Source organism: Cryptotermes secundus, unplaced genomic scaffold, assembly GCF_002891405.2.
Source record: "Cryptotermes secundus unplaced genomic scaffold, Csec_1.0 scaffold391, whole genome shotgun sequence".
Taxonomy (NCBI): domain Eukaryota; kingdom Metazoa; phylum Arthropoda; class Insecta; order Blattodea; family Kalotermitidae; genus Cryptotermes; species Cryptotermes secundus.
The window spans coordinates 2,630,269-2,649,900 of NW_019737394.1; the positions used below are offsets into that span (position 1 = coordinate 2,630,269).

The window sequence follows — 19,632 nt, forward strand, 5'->3', positions numbered from 1 at the left end:
GACCTAACCCTTCCAGCCGCACTATGGCCATGGGTAGTCTCAGCCTATAACAGAAATAAGTCCCAGGAATCTTCCTGGGGGTAAAGGGCGGCCAGCGCGTAAGGCTGACAACCTCACCGGTGTGAACCAATTGTCTGGAAAATGTGGGAGCCTCGACGTCTCACAGCCTATGTGGCCTCCACGGCCTGTTACAGGGATGTCTTTACCTTTTTATCACCTACACTTATTCACTCAAAAATCGAATGCAAGTTGCTATCCCAGTATGTCTTCTATATTGCCTAAGTAGACTGTGTTCAGAGACCCCGACATGATTTCTTCCTACGAGTCCATCGCCAGGAGATACACGTAACTTATTAAAGGAAGACTTTTCATTTGCAAGACCGAAACTCTGTAGCACACAGTCTACTCAGACAATAAACAAGACATACTTGGATGGCAATTTACATTTGATTTTATGCAGATAGTGTACCGGGACACCGCTCACAGTGGCCGCGCGGTCTAAGGCATTAACTGTCTTCGCTCGCTCGGACGCTGAGAGCTTGGGTTCAAATCTCACTCAAGGTATGGATATTTGGTGTGTGTTTGCGTTTATTGTGTATTTATGTTGTCCTGTGTGTAGGTAGCGGCTTTGCGACGGGCTGATCACTCGTCTAAGGAGTCCTATCGTCTGTGAAAAATGATTACGGAACTGAATAAGAGGCCAGGGCCCTGAATGGGCTGGAAGAGCCATTGAAAAAAAATGTAACGGGAGATGGACCCTATCGGAAACTCGTTCACTAATTTCTTTTCCCCACAGATTCATTTCTACCTGGAAGACATTTTCGGTGCCTAATTAACTAACTAGTTTTTTTTTAGTTTAGTTCCATGGGGTACGGTGAGACTGCGTCCGCATGTTACGTCGGCCACTCTTTGTGCTATTGTACCCATGTGTGGAACAGTCAGTATAACGAGAATTGGCAAGTACTCGGAGGAAACCTATCCCAGTGCCACCTTGTCCACCACAAATCCCACATGATCTTACCTGGGCTTGAACTACGGCCGCCATGGTGGGAAGCCGCATCTAACGGTCTGAGCTATGGCATGGCAACTAACTGCGTGGCACCGCATCCTGTTTGAGAAGCTAGCAGTCGCCCAACCACCCAAGGAATTCTCAATATTTCATGGCAATCGAATGTCCATTGTCGTATTCACATAAGCCTGCCACGGATCTCTATCTTGAGCCACATGATTCCACTCCATACCTCCATTCTATTTATTTAAGATCCATTTTCAGTGCCTTCCCTACGTAATAGTACTTACAGCCCAAAGCGGAGATATTCTCAACAAAAATTAGTAAGTGTTCATGGCAGTAAATGTGATAAATTGTATTAGAATACACCGTGGCAGTGTGTTCAGTAAACATTTTTGTCACCTGCTTCAGCAAATGAAAGCGACCGTTCTTCGTCCACTTTTTACTGTAGATTTTTTAATAACGAGGTATCTTTACTGTTGTAGTCTCATGCATATAGACCGCTATTGCGAGAAGGAAACATACGGTACACTTCTTTTTCTGTTACGAGTATTAACGGCCCTGGCCTCCCACTATGGTAACTCTCTGCATTAAACTCTTGTTAAGCAAATGAAAGACAATGGATATATAGATCGTTTTATGCATTATAAAGGAGGCCGCGCCATAGCTCAAGCGGATAGTCGCTGGCTTCCCACCGCGGCAGCCCGGGTTCGATTCCGGGATCTGGTGAAGTGGCATTTGTGGTGGACAAAGTGGCGCTGGGGCTGGTTTTCTCCGAGTACTTCGGTTTTTCTTGCCAATCTTCATTCCACCAATTGCTCCACAATCACCCTCACCTATCATCTGGGGCTGGTACAGTAGACCAGAAGTGGTCGCAGTACAAGGGACTTAATCCCATCCCACTAGCAATAAAAATAATGCATTATAAGTATCAGCTTTAGTCTCGTAGCAACAAGACTAGAGACGGAGATAGGAAATAAAAACTCAGGAGACGAAAATACGAACTATGTATAGTATAGAGAGTGCCCCATGACGTGAAGTGCGTACTTCATATACCTTCACGCACTGCTCTCCTCTGCGATTTCATCTCATAAACAAGGCTTGTAATATGCCCCTTTGTTATTTAATCTTCTTCTGCTTCTACTACGTCAAGCATTATGCCCAAAAGCCTGTTGCGGCTCCTCAAGTTTGGTGTTGCCCTATATTTGTGCTTTTTCTTATTGCCTGAAGTTGATGGTCCGTCATTTATCATGGAATTCTATTTTCGGACATGCGTTCTACGTGTTTTTTTTTTCACTTTTCTCTGTATTTATTAATAGAGTCATTTAAATTTTCTACTTGGCACGAGGTAGCATAGTTGGTAGAGGCACTGTGTTACAAGGCAGGAGGTCGCGAGTTCGATTCCCGTTGGGGTCATTAGATATTTCGACTTACCTAAACCTTCCAGCCGTATTATAGCCCTGGGGTTGGCTCAGCCTCTAACAGAAATGAGTACCAGGAATCTTCCTGGGGGTAAAGTGCAGTCGACGCGTAAGGCTGACAACCTCACCGCCATCTGTGAGTCGATCGTCAATAAAATGGGGGAGAGTCGACGTCTGACAGCCCTTTGGGCCTCCACGGCCTGTTACCTTCTCTACATACAGTTTCTTCCTAATATCATTTCTGATCTTATCTCATCTTTTTATTCCAGTCGCTTATCTCAAGAATCATATTTCGGCAGCCTGCAGTCTACTTTTGTCCCTGGATGTCATGATCCATCTTATTTTTGTTGGGAAAAGCCATGATCCCTCAAGCAGTACATCTTCCAGCACTTCTGGCAGGCTAGCTTCAAGGGAGTTAAGCAATTAGCAGTGTTCAGGTACGAATGCGGGTCTCTCGTTAGTTAAGAGTATCGCGTAGCGTAGTTGGTTGAGGCATTATGCTACAAGCCGGAAGGTTGCGGGTTCAAGTCCCGATGAGGCCATTGGATTTGTTTAATTTACCTAATCCTACCAGCCGCACTATGGCCCTGGGGTCGACTCAGCCTCTAACAGAAATGAGTACCAGAAATATTCTTGGGGGTAAAGGGCGGCCGGCGCGTAGGGCTGACAACCTTGCCGCCATCTATGAGCCGATTGTCTAGAAAATGTGAGAACCTCAACATCTCACAACCCTATGGGCCTCCGCGACCTGTTACAGGGATACCTTTACTTTTATAAATATATTTACAGTCCAAATGAATCATTGTGGCTTGTTGTATGGAGTGGTGTGTTTCCCCGTTAATGCGACCCTTGAGACAGAGTCAAACCCTTACTAGCTGAGTTACCTATCCTTACCCATCCACACCTCAGCTAACGCTGCCCAAGCAGGAGGTCTGGTGACGCGGACAGTTACAATTCTGGATTTGCCAGTTCCAAGTTACTGTTGGGGTTTTGTGTCAACAATTAATGCATTTTGTAGCCTACTTCTAACTTTATGGCGACAAAGTCCTGCGTGTACGGTACAGTATTCGTGCGCCTTCCCCACCTCCACAGCAACCTGTGAAACAGACGGATTTTCCTGAAATTTGGAATGAACGTCATACCACAAGAGATCCCCTCCCGTTTGTACTTTAATTTCCTACTCTGAGTAACACCATTTCGACGACCGTTCGCAGTTCTGAGGTGAGAGCGACACCTAATATGTGGGGTAATAAGTCTTGGAAAAAAAAACATGCAGTATTTGTTTAGATTTTATTGTAGAACATAAAACAGCATGGCGGCTGCACGAAATGTAGAGTCTCTGTTTAGCTTTAGGTTTGGTTCCGACAGCTGATGCACCATTTGAGACAGGAACGTCGTATTTTGTATCGAGTGTAAATTTACCAAGAAGTGTGTACGAACAGACATGGCACCGGTGCAGGATTTAAGGTTTTTACACCGGTGGTTATGAAGAAACCTATCTTCTAGAATATAACACCGTGTAGTCCGTTGAATGTCAACCGATATTTCGGATGAATTTACTTGCTACTTGCTGCCTGGTTCATGCTAAGTTCTTGTCTTTTTCTTCGAGCCTGAAGATTGAAACGACATGTTGCTCCCAAACATCGGTTGAGTTTCTGCGGACAACACGGCGATATATTCCAGAAGACATAACTCTTTAAATTTATATGTTTAAAATTTGCTTTATTCGGATATTGTTCACAGGAATGAATAATTTATATTGCATTATTTTCAGTTGTGTAGTACTTTGTACCCTAAGCGTTTAAAGGAACTTCCAACTTCCAAGAACTTAGTGTGTAGTCATAATGCGAACTATTTGTGAACTGCATGGTTGTGCAAAGATTTTTCCGATAGAACTCCCCGTTTTTTCTCCACTTCATTCCACACTGCCCCTAAACTGTGGCATCGCTCCACGAATTCTTGCACAGACGGGCTAATATATTTAACACAGTGCATGCGATGTGATATTGATCCGCCTGTACGTCTGCCTGTCATTTCTCACTTTTCACTTAATTAACCGTTGAACCATGTTACTGTTTCCTTAGAACTCATTTCAGACTTCATGTTGTCTGGGGTAACAACACAGTGTAACGATGTAATGGTTAGCGTTACAGATTCGTATTCCTCATGTCCCTGGTTTGATACTCTACTCGGAGACTGCCTCTCCTGGCTGAGGCTTTTAGTGCTTTTTCTCACTGCCCCTCCAGAACTAATTCCGGGGTAGTGACTTAAAGTAGATTACCGCCATTTCCATTGCATCATTCCTATTGACAGGCTCTATTCTACGTGTTTTTTGTCTGCAGCTGAAAAGGCTTCGTTGAATGAACTCAGCATGCAGGAAGGATAGCCCCCCCCCCGCTTTCATATTTTCTCGCTTCCGAGCTAGTCGGTTAGGTGGCCCGCGGTAGGCGCTGAGCAGTCGACGTGAACTCACCTGTTGAACAAATTACAATTAAGACCACGCCAATTCGGGCTAAGTGGGATCTGAATCTTATCCCAATTAGTGAAAATCCGAATTAGAGGAGTGCTACTCAAAATATATTGAGGGAAATTATAAAATGGCCTTCATATGCCTTTTTTTTTTCTTGGCACTACAGCCCCAGTGGGCCTACGCCTACCTCCATGAACTTCTCCGTTCACTTCGGTTTTTCTAGATTTTACACATTCGGTAGGACTCCTTGGGCGGGTGATCAGCTCGTCACAATCACAGAAAAACACACACATACAGACTAAACATCCATGCCCTGAGTGGAATTCGAACCCACTATCCTGGTTTCCAAGGGAGCGAAGACAGTGCGTGCCTTAGACCGTTCGGCTACCGTGACCGGCTCATATGCCTTTTTAGGCAATACAATTTTATTTTGAGACTTAGATTGCATGTTATAAAATAAATTACTTAATATTATTAAGTATTATAGAGACCATATATAAAAATTACCTTATTTTTGTTTGTGTTCCTCTTTCATGCTGTTCTTCTATTACATCTTGCCTCATTTCCATCTGCATTAGGCAATGTTTGTTGTATTATGGGTTAGAGTCCACAAAACTGATGATGGAGGCCAGTTTTGTTTCACTTCTAATAATTTGAACTTTGCACATGTTTCTTGTTTCTTCTCATCTTCTTTACTTGAGCCGTCCTGTTCTGCTTGATGTGCAGTTTCTTCTTCGGTGAGATATTGTTACCCGAAGTCCTCTTCAGCCTTATTCAGCCAGTCACGAAAATCACTCGGGTCAGTTGCAAATGCTTCATGAAGCTATTTTGTGCTTTCAAGATTCTTCAGTGCTAATGAGTATGTTCCGTGCGTTTTCTGAGTGCTTGTGTATCTGCTGTCTCGCGGCCCAATTTCTAGATCTAGATTGCTTTGACGTTAAACCTCTTTTAAAATGGCCTTGATGTTTGTCGTGAGGCCTAGCTCTGCTAGCTCTGCCTAGCTAGCGCTGCACTCCTCAGTTTGCAATCGCTGATCGCGGCAATGTTATCATCAAAGTTGTAAATCGCCCCCCCCAAAAAAAAAAATTCGAAATATCGCGAATTCCGAATTAGTGAGGTTTCACCGTACTTATTACGAAAAACGAATGTAATCACAAAATCCTGTAATTGAATATTATGCTGCTACGCTCGAGTTCATTTGACATCCTCATAACGTGTTTCCATAAGATAAAAAGAGAAAAAAGCTGTCCCTGTAACAGGCCATGAACACCCATAGGTGTGTGAGAGGTCGAGACTCCTACATCTTCTAGACCGTTGGCTCACAGATGGCGGTAAGGTTGTCAGCCTTACGCGCCGGCCAACCTTTACCCCCCAGGAAGATTCCTCGTGTTTCCATAAGATACAATTTAAAATTGTCCTGTCATTAACGTATGAATCTCGCATCTGGTCTCTTGGCATGAGCTCATGAAAACAGAACTGCGCATTATGTACGTCGTTCTTATTTGCCCATGCCAGCTTCATGTCCAGGCTCATTGACTGCTAGTTACAGCGAAGAAGTTCATCCATGAATAATGTTGTCCGCTTGCGCAAGGCAAGTTGACTTGTGGAGGTGGCAAGTAGAGGTGCTCAGTTGACACTTATGCCTCACCTTGTCTTCAGAATTGTGTTACAGACTCACAGAAGATATGTCATAGCTTGTCGCACTTGGATCAGACTTGGTAACGTAGAAAAAGGTGAAGTTATCCTGGGGGTTAAATAATAAGCACCACTCCAGGAAGACGTTCGGGGGAGTGGAGGTACAGCTCCACCATTCTTGAACTCGGCACTAGATGGAGGTGATTGGTCAGTTTGACGCCTCTGCTGCTATACCTGCGGAGAAGCAGTCCCCGGTACCCACTGGACAGGAGGGCTGGGTGGGCCCGAGAGCTGGTCTGGACGTTATGGAGAACATAATTTCTTGCCCCTGTCAAGAATCGAACCTAGATTTCTTGGTTGTCCAGCCATAGCCTAGTCGCTATACTGACTCAACTATGCCGGTCCCGAGCATCGAACTTGGTACTGACAAATAAGGACATTCTGGCTGATAATCAAATATAGTACACGAGGCTGTCGGACTGTCAGCAGCTTTCAGTTGCGAGCAAACGCGCCGAACCGAACATGTCGCCTCGCAACGTTATTGTTAGTCTGATAGACCGCGAAAAGTACATGTGCATTCTGTCATGAAGGCGTGTCCACGTGGTATTTCGTATAGGGAACAGAGCTCAAGTCTTCATTGAAATAATTTTGTTTTTTTATTATAATTTCCTTATTTGAGAAAATGAAATTGAGTCTTGTCAGACCACCTTGCTCTCATTCTGTGTATCCGTCTATGGCTGTCCATCTATCTCTGTATCCTTCTGTGCCTGTCCATCTCTGTTTATTCGCCCGTGTCTGCCCAGCTATCTCTGTATCCGTCTTTGCCTGTCCATCTCTGTTTATTCGCCCGTGTCTGCCCAGCTATCTCTGTATCCGTCTGTGCCTGTCCATCTCTGTTTATTCGCCCGTGTCTGCCCGGCTATATCTGTATCCGTCTTTGCCTGTCCATCTCTGTTTATTCGCCCGTGTCTGCCCAGCTATCTCTCTGTCCGTCTGTGTGTCCAGCTATCTCTGTATCCTCCCGTGTCTGTCAATCTATCTCTGTATCCGTCTGTCTGTCTAGTTATCTCTGTGTGTCCGTCCGTGACTGTCCATCTGTCTCTGTATTCCCTCAATTTTTATAGGTTTACAAGGCTTATGAAATCACCTTGCTGTCTGTCCGTGTTTCTTTCCTCTAATTTTTTCATTTTCTACACGGTCCACCTGATGTCAAAGAAGATTAGGCCATTAGTTTTCCCCAGAATTTCTTGCCTTTTATTTATTTGCAAATAATTCTGCTATAACTTTGTGTGAAATACAATAAAATAGTGCTTTTATAAGGTAGATGAATATTTTAGCAATAAACTACACGTTTTGATCATCAATTGTTTGACCTACTAATCTATATTTAGGCTCTTATATAAGAATTACTTCCGTTCCGTCCATGTATGTGAAGTTTGAGATGGTTCGACAGTATTGTGCAAGGATATAGTATATTTGTTTTTTAATTGTCTCGAAAACAGCAGGACGTGCGGGAAAAAGTATGTTGGATGTAAAATATGTTTGCTTTTGTTCGAAGCATTTTCCGCTCCGATAAATATTTAGCGAGCTAGTCTCAGTGTGCATGCATAAACACATGTAGAGGTACATGCAAAGTGTCTGTCATTGTTGTTTGAGTTTAACTGAAATCGGAATGTGCTCGTGAAGTTTAGTTAAGTCTCGACGTCAGGTATCAGGAAAATTCGTTCAGCTGTGCTCGAGTTGTTACATGCGGGTATACAGACAGACGTAGGGTAAACGTAAAGTTGTTCCTGTGCTTAACTAATTAAGCACTACGCCATGAAGGTGTATGGAGGAGAGGATGTATAGATCTATATTTTCTTGCCCTCGCCACTAGTTGGAGGTGAGTGGTCAGTTTCACGCCCCTTCCGTTTTACCTCCGGGGAAAGAGTCCCCGGTACCCATTGGAGAGGAGGCTGGGTGGACCCAAAATCCGGTCTGGACGACATGAAAAAGAAGCAAATTTGACAGACATAGGGTAAAAGTAAACTTTTCCCTTTTCGCCATGAAGGCGTATGGAGGAATGGATGTATAGATTCACATTTTTCTTGTCCTCGCCACTAGTTGGAGACCAGTGGTCAGCTTCACGTCCCTCCCACTTTACCTCCGGGGAAAGAATCACCGGTACGCATTCGATAGGAAGCTGCGTGGGAACCAAATCCGGTCTGGACGACATGGAGAAGAGAAAATTTTTGACCCTACCGGGATTCGAATTCTTACTCCTGTCGTCCAGCCCATAGCCAGTCGCTATACCGGCTACGAGACATAGCGAAAGCAATACGCGCGTTTGTTTGCAACTTTTCGCTGTAAATACACCAATACTTAAAATTCCATTTGTAAACTTCCCTGTTAACTTGAGTTTTTACCTTATTTGCAAGCCGGGAATAATTATTGTGTAATTTGTAAAGGTGATAACCTTTTAATTTGCACTGTTAAAACGATGTACAGTATGTCCGGAAACTCACTTCAGGGTCCTGGAAGGCTATATTTTCGTAACCGTTTTACATATTCACTGAAATGCTGTTTAACTAAAAAATACTTCAGTACATTCTACGTACGTCGCTTTCATAGTATTACAAATGTCCAGCAGGTGACGGATTTTAACAACACTCGTCGCAGCTACATTAATGGCTCTTTTTGTTCCTCTAATTTGGCCGCATGTCCAGGATGCTTGCACGCGGCATTTTGGACTTAAATTTACAAGAAAGAAAATATAGGTCGTCAAATTTGATGATCTCCGAGGCCTTGAGTTATGTCCTAGGTGTAGCGTAGGTATATATTGGGCAGGTGGCCAACTCAAGCAACACAGCACTGCAGCTGAGATAACAGTAACTCCAGACATGGGCTAAAATCGCTTATCGGCTAGATATCTGTGGTGCCATGAAGGGAACGCGGTTGGAATATACGGACTGAACTGTGTGTTCGATATGTACAATGGTTATGAAATCATAGCCTCTTAAAACCTTGGAGTGGCTGTATTGGCACTTCCATATTCCGACCAGAAGGGAGACATTTGTCCAAACGAGTTCGCTTTTTCTTATCCTGAAAGTGCTACATTTTATTTCTGTAACTATTCAGCGTCTGGCTCCGGACTTCAGCCAACCGAATATATTTTTAACCATTTTATTTAAAAATGTATGCTAATTGGGTGAGTAAATTGTTTACAGAACCTTGATATAGAACCAGTCAAATAAATCACTTTAAAGAAAGGTGATGCACTTCAAAATATTTTGGCTATTCATCTGTAAATAAGACAGTTGCGAAACAGTGGAAATAAATTGTTGACTATTTATTTCTTAATGCATATAACATACCACGACCATGTCTTTGTTTCCGAACTTGTATATTACATTTTTTCCCCGCTGGCTCTACAGCCCCCTTGGGCCATGGCCTCTGATTTTTCAGTTTCGTGATCATTTTACAGACGGTAGGACTCCTTGGACGAGTGATCAGTTAGTCTCAAGGCCTTTACTTAAACACAGGACAACACAAACGCAGAATGAACGCATACACATACCAAATATCCGTGCCTTGTGGGGGATTCGACCGGTTGTGTATTACTTTACTGGAGTAAAATAATCGCTATAATAAGTTAAGAATCACTTGGTGGATGGTACTAGTACAGTAAAATGTCTCTAAAACGGAATCCGGTTAAACAGAAACCTGATTAGAACGAAAATGTTATCTGTGTACGAGAATGTGTAGTTAAGATAATATAAAACCATCTGGGATGAACTGAAATTGTCAAAATGAAAACCGAAAGCAAAATGTTAACGGAAAATAAGTCTCCGAAGTCGTCTGTTCTATCCGGCCAAAATTTTACATGCTTTTGTCTTCCCTCCTATGCCCTTTATATGCCCTGCCCCTCTTATCCCTCATATTATTTGGTGATGCATACAGCTCCATGTTTATGCATTTCTCTGCTTCCTATTGCTGCTTCCTTTTTGTGTGTCCAAATGTTCTCGGACACTTTCACTCTGTGTTCTTGGCGTTGGATAAGAAACAAAGTTTCACACCCACACAAAAGGTAAAATTATGCTTGTATGTTGCAATCTTTTTAAGTTTTTAGATAGGCGGCAAGACGCGCAAGACAGATTTTAAGAACTGGACAGTAGCAAGAATTATTCAAATTGAATTAGCTTCGAATTCTTCGCGAATGTAATTTTGACGTGTTATTGATATTCATAAATATTTGAACTTTGCCACATTTTCTGAGAGTTTATTAGTTTATCTGTATATTATGATTTTGTTCTGAATTCCGGTTACGAGACGTGAACATAAACTTAGTTTCGTTTGCGTTTTATTTGCAATATAAACATAACTAATACCTTTATGTGGTATTAGAATGTGAGACACCATGTCCTATCCACGGTGGACATTCACAGATGCATGTCCAACACATGGGACAACTTAAATTGTCAGAAATATCCTTACGGCGTGTAGCCAAAGGATATGGAAATGATAACTGACTTATCCTACGTAAGCGGTAATACTGCAACATTCTGACATGAGACCCGAGCAAGATGTAGTGCTCTAATGCTCATCATACACTGTAAAATACTCGTTGCGTATTTAACGATGCTGTCAGTCGCTCAGACCGCAAAGCGTCGAATGATACAGTGATTAGTGAATGACGAATCTGAAAGGGTGTGGAAGGAACGTACTGTCGCCATCTTCAGGGTTGAAGAGCAAGACAAATAAGCAACCAACAAGAAGCAGACACTCTTCGACCTTTAAGATGGTGGCAATATGTTTCTCCGAAATGTCGGTGAACTTCAACCGGACATAGTCACCTCTGTGAGAATCTCAGGTACAGTATATCTGAACCTCAAGTGATGACGCTGTCAGTGATACTCTGAGAACCATATAGAATCAGATAGTTGGGTGACAGTGCGTAATTATCTTGAAGGAAAGCCCCAGTCAGGAAAGTCCGTGGCCCCGGCTACATTCGAATCTGCCATCTTCCCAGTACAAATCGGAAGCGTTACGGTTGAGCCAGCTTGCTCGATAGTTGTAAGGTGGCGGTTTGTTTCCACATGTAAAATATATAGAGTGGCCTGCTCTATGATAGCTCTGTAATCCTGTGATATGCTTGTAGTCCTATCTATATGATAGACCTCTAATCCTAACCGTGTGACAGGTCTGTAAACCTAATTTTGGGATTACAGGCCTACATATACGTACAGTTATGTTTACATGCCTATCATGCAATTAGGTTTACAGACCTGTCACACGGTTAGGATAGCCTGTAAACCCAACTGTGTGGTGGATCTATAACCCAAAATGTATGACGGACTTACTGTATAATCCTAACTGTATGATAGGCGTTTTATTTTAAGTGTTTTGATAGGTCTGAAATCCTAACTGTGTATAGGCCCGTAAAGCTAACAATGATAGGCCTGTAATCCTAGCTGTATAAAGGCCGGTAAACACGGTTTTAGCCGGTCACGGTAGCCGAGCGGTCTAAGGCATGTACTGTCTTCGCTCGCTTGGAAACCGGGATCGTGGGTTCGAATCGCACTCAGGGCATGGATGTTTAGTTTGTGTGCGTGCGTTTTTCTGTGTTTGTCTACAGGTAGAGGCCTTGCGACGAGCTGATCACCCGCCCAAGGAGTCATACCGAATGTGTAAGATGTAGAAAAACCAAAGTGAACGGAGAAGTTCATGGAGGTAGGCCTAGGCCTACTGGGGCTGTAGTGCCAAGGGGGAAAAAACAGCTTTATGATAGGCCTGTAATCCTATCTAAATGATAGGCCGGTAAACCTAACTCACTGGTCGAGCTATAATCGTAAATATCCATAGGCCTATGGTCCTAATTGTATGATAGACCCATAATCCTAAATATATGACAGGCCTGTAATCCCAGCCGCACGTGGACCACCGATTTGAGAAAGATATCTCGACACTGAACAATATAGGTTTACGACTGTGTTCCTGTTTGCTGTTGTTAGGCTGGCGCATGTACGTTCGTTGCACTTACAGTAGCTGTTTTGAAGCAGTGCTGTACTTTGAACCATCACAAAATATCCAGAGTTGGGTCGAGTGGATTAATAAAGCTTTTATTATTACTGAAATCCCAGGTTCAGTTGTCGAATCAGAGGCCGGCTATCCTGACCAGACTTTTTCGTGGTTTTCCCACAGAAACAGACAAATACTGTGACTCTCTCTTAACATAGTCCTCGCCTTCACAATTCGATAACAAGATTCAGTCACATCCTACACTATAGAAACTGTGAAGCTGAAATCTATGTTTAATAAACTTAAATACCAGGAAATAAAATAGGATCTACTTTTGGAGCCTGACTGAATAGGTATTTCCTGGTCTTCCTTCTTCTTCTTCTTCTTCTTCTTCTTTTTTCCCCCTTAAGCCAAGTCTCGAGTCGCCGTAGCTGAGTTCTAGATAATGACAAAATGCCATCGCACAGAATTATCGTTACAGTTCTTTAGAGCTATAGTCCCTAATTATCAGCTGTTCAGGTCTCCTTCCTTAAAATTATTCCTTATATCGGTTTATGCATTCCTTGCAACAATTATTCTTACTGAGACCCTTCCATAAGAGTGCCTTAAAATAAGCAACGATTGGTTCCTTTCGTATTTTAAGTTCATCGTTCATAATTATCCTACTGTTAAATAACTAACTTCACGGAGCTAAGCCCTTCTTGAGAATCCGCTAGTTCTGCAGCTACTCAAGAACTTCCCAACATTTTATGGAACCCGAAGGTTTGTTACCGTGTTCACAAGAGTCCTCCACTGGTCCCTATCCTGAGGCAAATCATCCAGTCCATACCACACCATCCTATCTCTCTAACATCCATTTTAATATTATCCACCCAGCTATATCTTGGTCTTCCTAGTGTGCTATTTTCTTATAGCTTTCCCACAGATATGATATATGCATTCGTCTTCTCCTGCATTCATGCTACATGCCAAGCCCGTCTCATCCTACTTGACTTGATCATTCTAATTGGCGAAGAGTACAAGTTGTGAAGCTTTTCATATTGCATTTTTTTTCAACCTTCAATTAGACGCTTCACAACATACGCAGTCAAAAAAAAAAGTGTGTTTACACAACGCGGTAACCAATCGGGAATAGAAATATAGAAGCAGCTGTTCACTTCAAACTTACGTTTTGAGGTACAACGGGTCACGTCTGCAGGAAGTTCCGTGCTGCTATGAAGTCCCGAGTTTTGTCACTGTCATCACTGGGACCCTTGCTGAACCAGTACACAACCTATTTCTATAATACCCACTTTAATATTATTCTTTCTTCGCGAGTCACCTTGTCTGTTTCCTGAATCCACCGGTAGCAGGACCAAAAGGAAACTGCCGTCCATGAATCCGCCGGTAGCGGGACCAAAAGCAAACTGCAGTCACTGGTGGATTGCGTCCGCTATTTATAGGTGCATCTGAGAGCAGCATTCCAAAATATGTTCTTATCAAAATGAACACGGTCCAGAACACAAGCCGAGAGCAAGTTAAGCGTTTGTTCCAGTCTGCTGATGAAATTCTATTCGTGAAGCTTACTCCTATGCTTATGGACCTCAAGGCTTGTTCTGTTGCTGGGTCTACCGTCACTCTTTTATAAAACTGAATTACTTTATGACTGCCTTTAATTTTGTAAAGATTACCTGTTTATGGAAGTGGAGACACTTAATCCAGCTTGCTGTAGCTCAGTAAAACAGGCGGCCATGCTTCGGGTCACAGCAGAAGTTCGGCACGGGGGTAAATGCGGCCTGAGTACGAAACTAATACCGAACTGTTGTATTCGATAAGGATGTAGCCGCTGCCTTTGGAATGTGATTATCGGTGGTAGCTTGAGGATGGGTTAGGTTGGTAGAATGAAATGAGATTGTTTTTTATCGGGAATTTATATTCTATTGCGGTAGGACCAGTGATTAACGAATGAGGGTTTGTTGGGCGCCAGTAGGAATTCCTGGATGAAGAATTCCTATAAATATCTAGGATTGACCCTCCCTAACAGTGGAGTGTGGTGTGGGTTAGCTCAGGTAGATACGTGACTCTTCTCGGATCGTATTGACATGTCGTAACTTAGGTGACGCGGAGCTGCGCAGTGATGGTATTCCGTGCACATGTTGGATAACTTTGATGGAGATTTGTTAACTAACTAACTCACCCCATGGCGACGAACCTTTCTTGAAAAGCCGCTAGTCGCCCAGCCAGTAGAAAATTTCCCTTTTTATTGAACCCGGAGGTCCATTACCAAGTCCACAAGAACACTCCACTGATCCCTGTTCTGAGCCAGACCAATCCAGGCCATATCACTCCATCCTAACTCTCTACGACCAATTTTAATATTTTCCTCCCACCTACGTCTTGGTCTTCCTGGCGGTCTCTTCTTGCGAGATTTATTGACACATCTATAATTCAAATACACAAATTCAGTGCTGTAATTAAGACAGAATCCGTGCGTGAATTCCGCCCTTTCTGTATAGTTTTGTTGGGCATGTAGTCATATTTAGTCAGACTAGGGCTTGAAGTGTGCTGTTCAGGGATGGAGTTAGGAGTTAGGCGCAGCAGCGCTTGGCACGTCCGTTTTCGATGTGTGAATTCTACAAAGTCCTTTCAGTCAATCTGCTATCGGCTGGCCGGGCTCGGTCTCAAATTTCCGAACGAAAGACGCTCTCTTTCAGGTTCTAATTGGCGCTACTGAATAGTTTAGGAGGTTGCCAGAATTTATATTCTCCGAGTAGAAAGGAAGAGCAATCAAGTCTGTTCCTGAACATCTCATACCTGTGTTCTCACTTGGGAACCACAAAAAGATATGGGACCTTCCGCTGGGAAGTTTATATTCTCTGCTGGAGGAGCCGACATGCCACCAGGGTCTTCTCTTTTACATTTAACTGGGGCATGCTTTCTGTCTTACATCTGGATGCAAGGATTAGTGTGATCTGCTGATTTGAACGAAGAATAGTTCTAGCCCCCTCACAAATTTAATTGATTGCTATCCTAATTTAATTCATTACAAAGAATCCAATCAGATCAAATTAACTTTAATTCAAGCCTATGCTAATTTGGACTGCTGCACTGAGTCATTCCTTTGGAATTCCAATATAATACCTTAAAAAAGATATTCATCATCATCAAAATTTTCATGTGTCATTCAGTACTACACAACTTCCAAATTGAAACAGCGTCATTCAAACCAGTCATTTGTTAAGCTGTTAAGTGTCGAATAGCAGGATGATTGGTAAATAATGAATTAAGAGGATGTGGAAGGAAGTGGTCATGGCTTAGTTGAGGTATTTTTTTGTTATTCACATAGAGGAACTGAGTAAAATTGTAAAAGACTTCATTCAGGGCAGTTGATGTCCAAGCTGTGATTTGAACTGAGAACCTCCTGAATGTAGTCTAGAGTATTATACCGCTTCACAAACCTTTTTGATAATTATGAAGATGAATGCTGGATTTACATCTAAGCTAAAATAGATGTAGGTTAGGGCATTACATTGTGATGGGTAAAAAAGGCAAAATGTGAATTTTTTGTTTTGATTATATTACTTGGGAATTGCTAATATGTTACTGTAAACAATTAATAAAGAAATCTCACAATAATGAACTTTTTAGCTTACAAAATCCAAAGAAATGAAAACCAAATTGTCTCTTTCACAACACACCCGGGAATAACCAAATTTGAGAGAATCTTCTAAGGGAGGCTGTGTCTCAAAAAGGGCTGTGTTTCCAGTGATGATGATGATGATGATGATGAAGAAATACCATTGTCAAAAAAGAGTTCTGTGTTATAACATCGAGTAGTCTGTTGAAAGCCAGTGCACGTTTGGGAGGAACATTTTGCCTTTATTTTAAGGGTTGAAGAGTAAGCCAAGTGAGAACCTAGCATGAAGCAGCTGTGCTTGCTTGCTTCCTGCTGGTTTTTTGCTTGGCTTATTCTTCAAGCCAGAAGATGGGGCGATGTGTTCCTCTGAATTGTCAGTTGACTGTTAACAAACTGCATGGCATTATATCCCAGAAACAGAACTCTTCATAACCATCACTGTGAGAACGTCAGATCTTACAAATACTATTGTTGATTATTATTAGTCTGAATATTTGTTCTTAATTTTTGTTCCATGTATGTCAGTGATCTGATACAGGTTTAAGGGTTTATTGTTTGTATTTACATTGTTCTTCCCAGAATTAGTAGTGTGAAAATGGCAAACAAAAATATTTCTTATCGAAATATGATGTGTATTTCAAACGAAATAGTATAGTTTTTTTTATAATAAGTACATTTGTGTGCGCACCGAAGTAGACTTAAAGGATCAGTATTTCTACATGTTGCGGGCCTCTCAGGCCTGGACCACTGATGAGTCAGGGTTCAATTCCCAGGAGGTTTAAGAGATCTTTCTCTCCATATATAACATCCAAAGCAGCTCTGGGGCCCACCCAGCCTCGTATACAGTGGGTACAGGGGACTTTTTGCCTGGGGTAAAGCAGCAGAGGCATGAAGCTGAACATCTGCCTGCATCTAGTGCCAAGATGGAGCTATACATCCACTCCCCACATGTCTTCATGGCATAGTTCTTAACTAATTAAACCCAGAGCTTACTTTACCTTATGTTTGCAGTGTCCCTGAAGCATGTTGCAGGTTATGACACCAGCCTATTTAAAACTGGAACTGAAACATGTGATTGTATTGTTGAATTTACTCAACACACCTACATAGACACATATGCTCTTCATGTAACACAGTGCCTGTAGAATACATGATAGTTGAATCTTTCCATTCTTGTTTTCTAGATCGGAGCTGATGGTGCCAATTCTCAGGTTCGGAAGGCAATGGGAGTGCAGTATTTATCGTGGGATTATAACCAGATGGGAGTAGTAGCCACACTGAACTTATCTGAGGTGCACATTACAGTTTTATTTTGTATAAAGGCAGTGTAATAAAACTATTATGCCTATGGGAGTTCAATTAAATTGCATTACTAAATCTTTATGTTTCAGCCGATGAACAATGTGGTAGCTTGGCAGCGATTCCTGCCCACTGGGCCAGTTGCCCTTCTGCCAGTAAGTCCATCTCATTTTGAGTATACACAATACATACATGGTGTGTCCAGGATCCGGTAGGACTCATTTTTTTTTTTTTAATTTTGCCCTGCATCGCCATCTGTTGGCGAGTTGTGGCATTAAGTTTCTTGAAGTTTCAGCTGTGGCTCTTTGTAATTTCAAAGCGCAAGCATCGCTGCATCATGTGTTCTGACCTTGAATGTGACAGTACTGTTCTGACGCTCATCGGAAAATGGCGGTTGAACAGACATCAAATTTTGTTTGAAGTTAGGCAAAACAACCGGAGAAGTGTATGAAATGATGAAAAATGTGTACGGTAGTGATTGTTTGAGTTGCTTGAAAATTTTTGATGGTATGCTGTATTTTGTGATGGCAGGGAGGACATTGAAGATGCCCCACGTCCATCAAAGCCGAGAACAAATCGCACTGAAGAAAATGTGAAAAAAGTGACTGAGATCCTTGCATCAGACAGATGTGTTTCTGCAAGACTCATCGAGGAGTTTTTGGGAACACCAAAAAGTACTGTGCATCAAATTTTGATCGAGGATTTGGACAAACGGAAGGTCTTTGCGTAGTTTGTATCGCACACGCTGTCAGGCGATGAAAAACATGGCAGAATGGAACGCTGCAAAGACATGTTACGGTCGGACCAAAGTGATACAAAATTTACAAAATCAGTTGTTACTGGTGACGAAACATGGTGTTTTCAATATGAGCCTGTCGCAAAGTGGCAAAGTGGTTGACCCCAAAGAAGCCGAAATCAAAGAAAGTGCGCATGCAAAAGAGTTGAGTAAATACACTGCTAACGGTTTTCTTCGATTCCAAAGGAATCATTCACAAGGAATTTCTGCCAGAAGGTCAGACATTGAATTCTGATTATTATCTCGGAGTCCTCAATCGTTTTTTGGGCGGGAATTCATTGAATTCAACCCGAATATCAAGAGCAAGGTTCCTGGTTGCTCCTCCACAACAGTGCCCTACCCCACAAATCAAAGTTCATGTGCGATTTTTTGGCCAGGAAAGGGATCACAGTCCTTGATCATCCTCCGTATTCGCCAGATTTGGCTCCGCAGATTTATGGTTGTTCCAAAAAGTTAAGTTGGCGATGAAAGAAGACCGTCACGACACCATCCAGCACATCCAAAGGGAATGTATTGCAGTTTTAAATGCGATTCCACAAAAGGAGTACAGTGATTGTTTTTGAAAACTTTTCAATCGATTCCAGCTATGTATTGATTTAGAAGGAGACTGTTTTCAATAAAAGGAGTGAAGGTTTGAAAATAATTCACATCTTGTACTTTTAATGAACACAGTCCTAACAGAACCTGGACACACTGCGTACGAGGGTGAGTCAAATGAAAACCGTATTTTTTTTATTCAATTTATTGAATGAAAGCAGTACACAACTATGTCATTTTTCTACATAGTCTCCATTTCGTTCATTAGAGGCCCTCCAGCGTTTACAAAGTGTATGGATTCCTGTAGAAAAACATTCTTGTGGTTGTCTGCGCAATCACTCATGCACCGCCTGCTGTACCTCTTCATCAGAACGGAACTTCTTTCCTCCCATCGCCTTATTGAGTGGCCTAAACATGTGGTAATCACTTGGGGCTAGGTCTGGTGAATATGGCGGATGTGGAAGACACTCAAAGTGCAAGTCTTGGATTGTTGCAACTGTTGCACGGGCAGCATGGGGCCGAGCATTATCATGTTGCAAAAGGACACCTCTAGTCAAAAGTCCACATCGCTGTGATCTGACTGCAGGTTGAAGATGATTCCTCAAGAGATCTGAATATGAGGCACTGGTGATAATGTTCCCCCAAGGCGTGTAGTGCTCCAAGAGTATGCCTTGTTCGACCCAAAAGAGAGTCAGCATAATCTTCCCTGCAGATGGCTGTGTCCAGAACTTCTTGGGTTTTGGTGATGAGGATTGGTGCCATTCATTGCTTGTTCTCTTTGTTTCTGGTTGGTGGTAGTGCACCCAAGTTTCATCGCCAGTAAAAATTCTCGAAAGGAAGCCCTTACCTTCT

At 42.5% G+C, this 19,632-nt stretch overlaps 2 protein-coding genes across 10 annotated transcripts in view; one reads left to right on the top strand and one right to left on the bottom strand.

Moving 5' to 3' along the window:
* The window catches only part of LOC111870339 (transient receptor potential channel pyrexia), a 54,696-nt gene extending 40,783 nt beyond the window's left edge, over nucleotides 1–13,913 (bottom strand). For both annotated transcript variants that reach the window (XM_033753804.1, XM_023862530.2), the window contains exon 1: nucleotides 13,701–13,913. The gene's annotated coding sequence lies outside the window, so the exon portion shown is untranslated. The remainder of the gene's footprint in view (nucleotides 1–13,700) is intronic.
* The window catches only part of LOC111870342 (ubiquinone biosynthesis monooxygenase COQ6, mitochondrial), a 110,917-nt gene that overhangs the window by 49,730 nt on the left and 41,555 nt on the right, over nucleotides 1–19,632 (top strand). For all 8 annotated transcript variants that reach the window (XR_002843827.2, XR_002843828.2, XR_002843829.2 and 5 more), the window contains exons 4-5: nucleotides 17,333–17,440; nucleotides 17,540–17,602. Coding sequence is in view for 2 of the 8 variants with exons in the window: in XM_023862538.2 (XP_023718306.1) it covers nucleotides 17,333–17,440; nucleotides 17,540–17,602 (171 nt within the window). In the remaining 6 variants the exon portion in view is untranslated. The remainder of the gene's footprint in view (nucleotides 1–17,332; nucleotides 17,441–17,539; nucleotides 17,603–19,632) is intronic.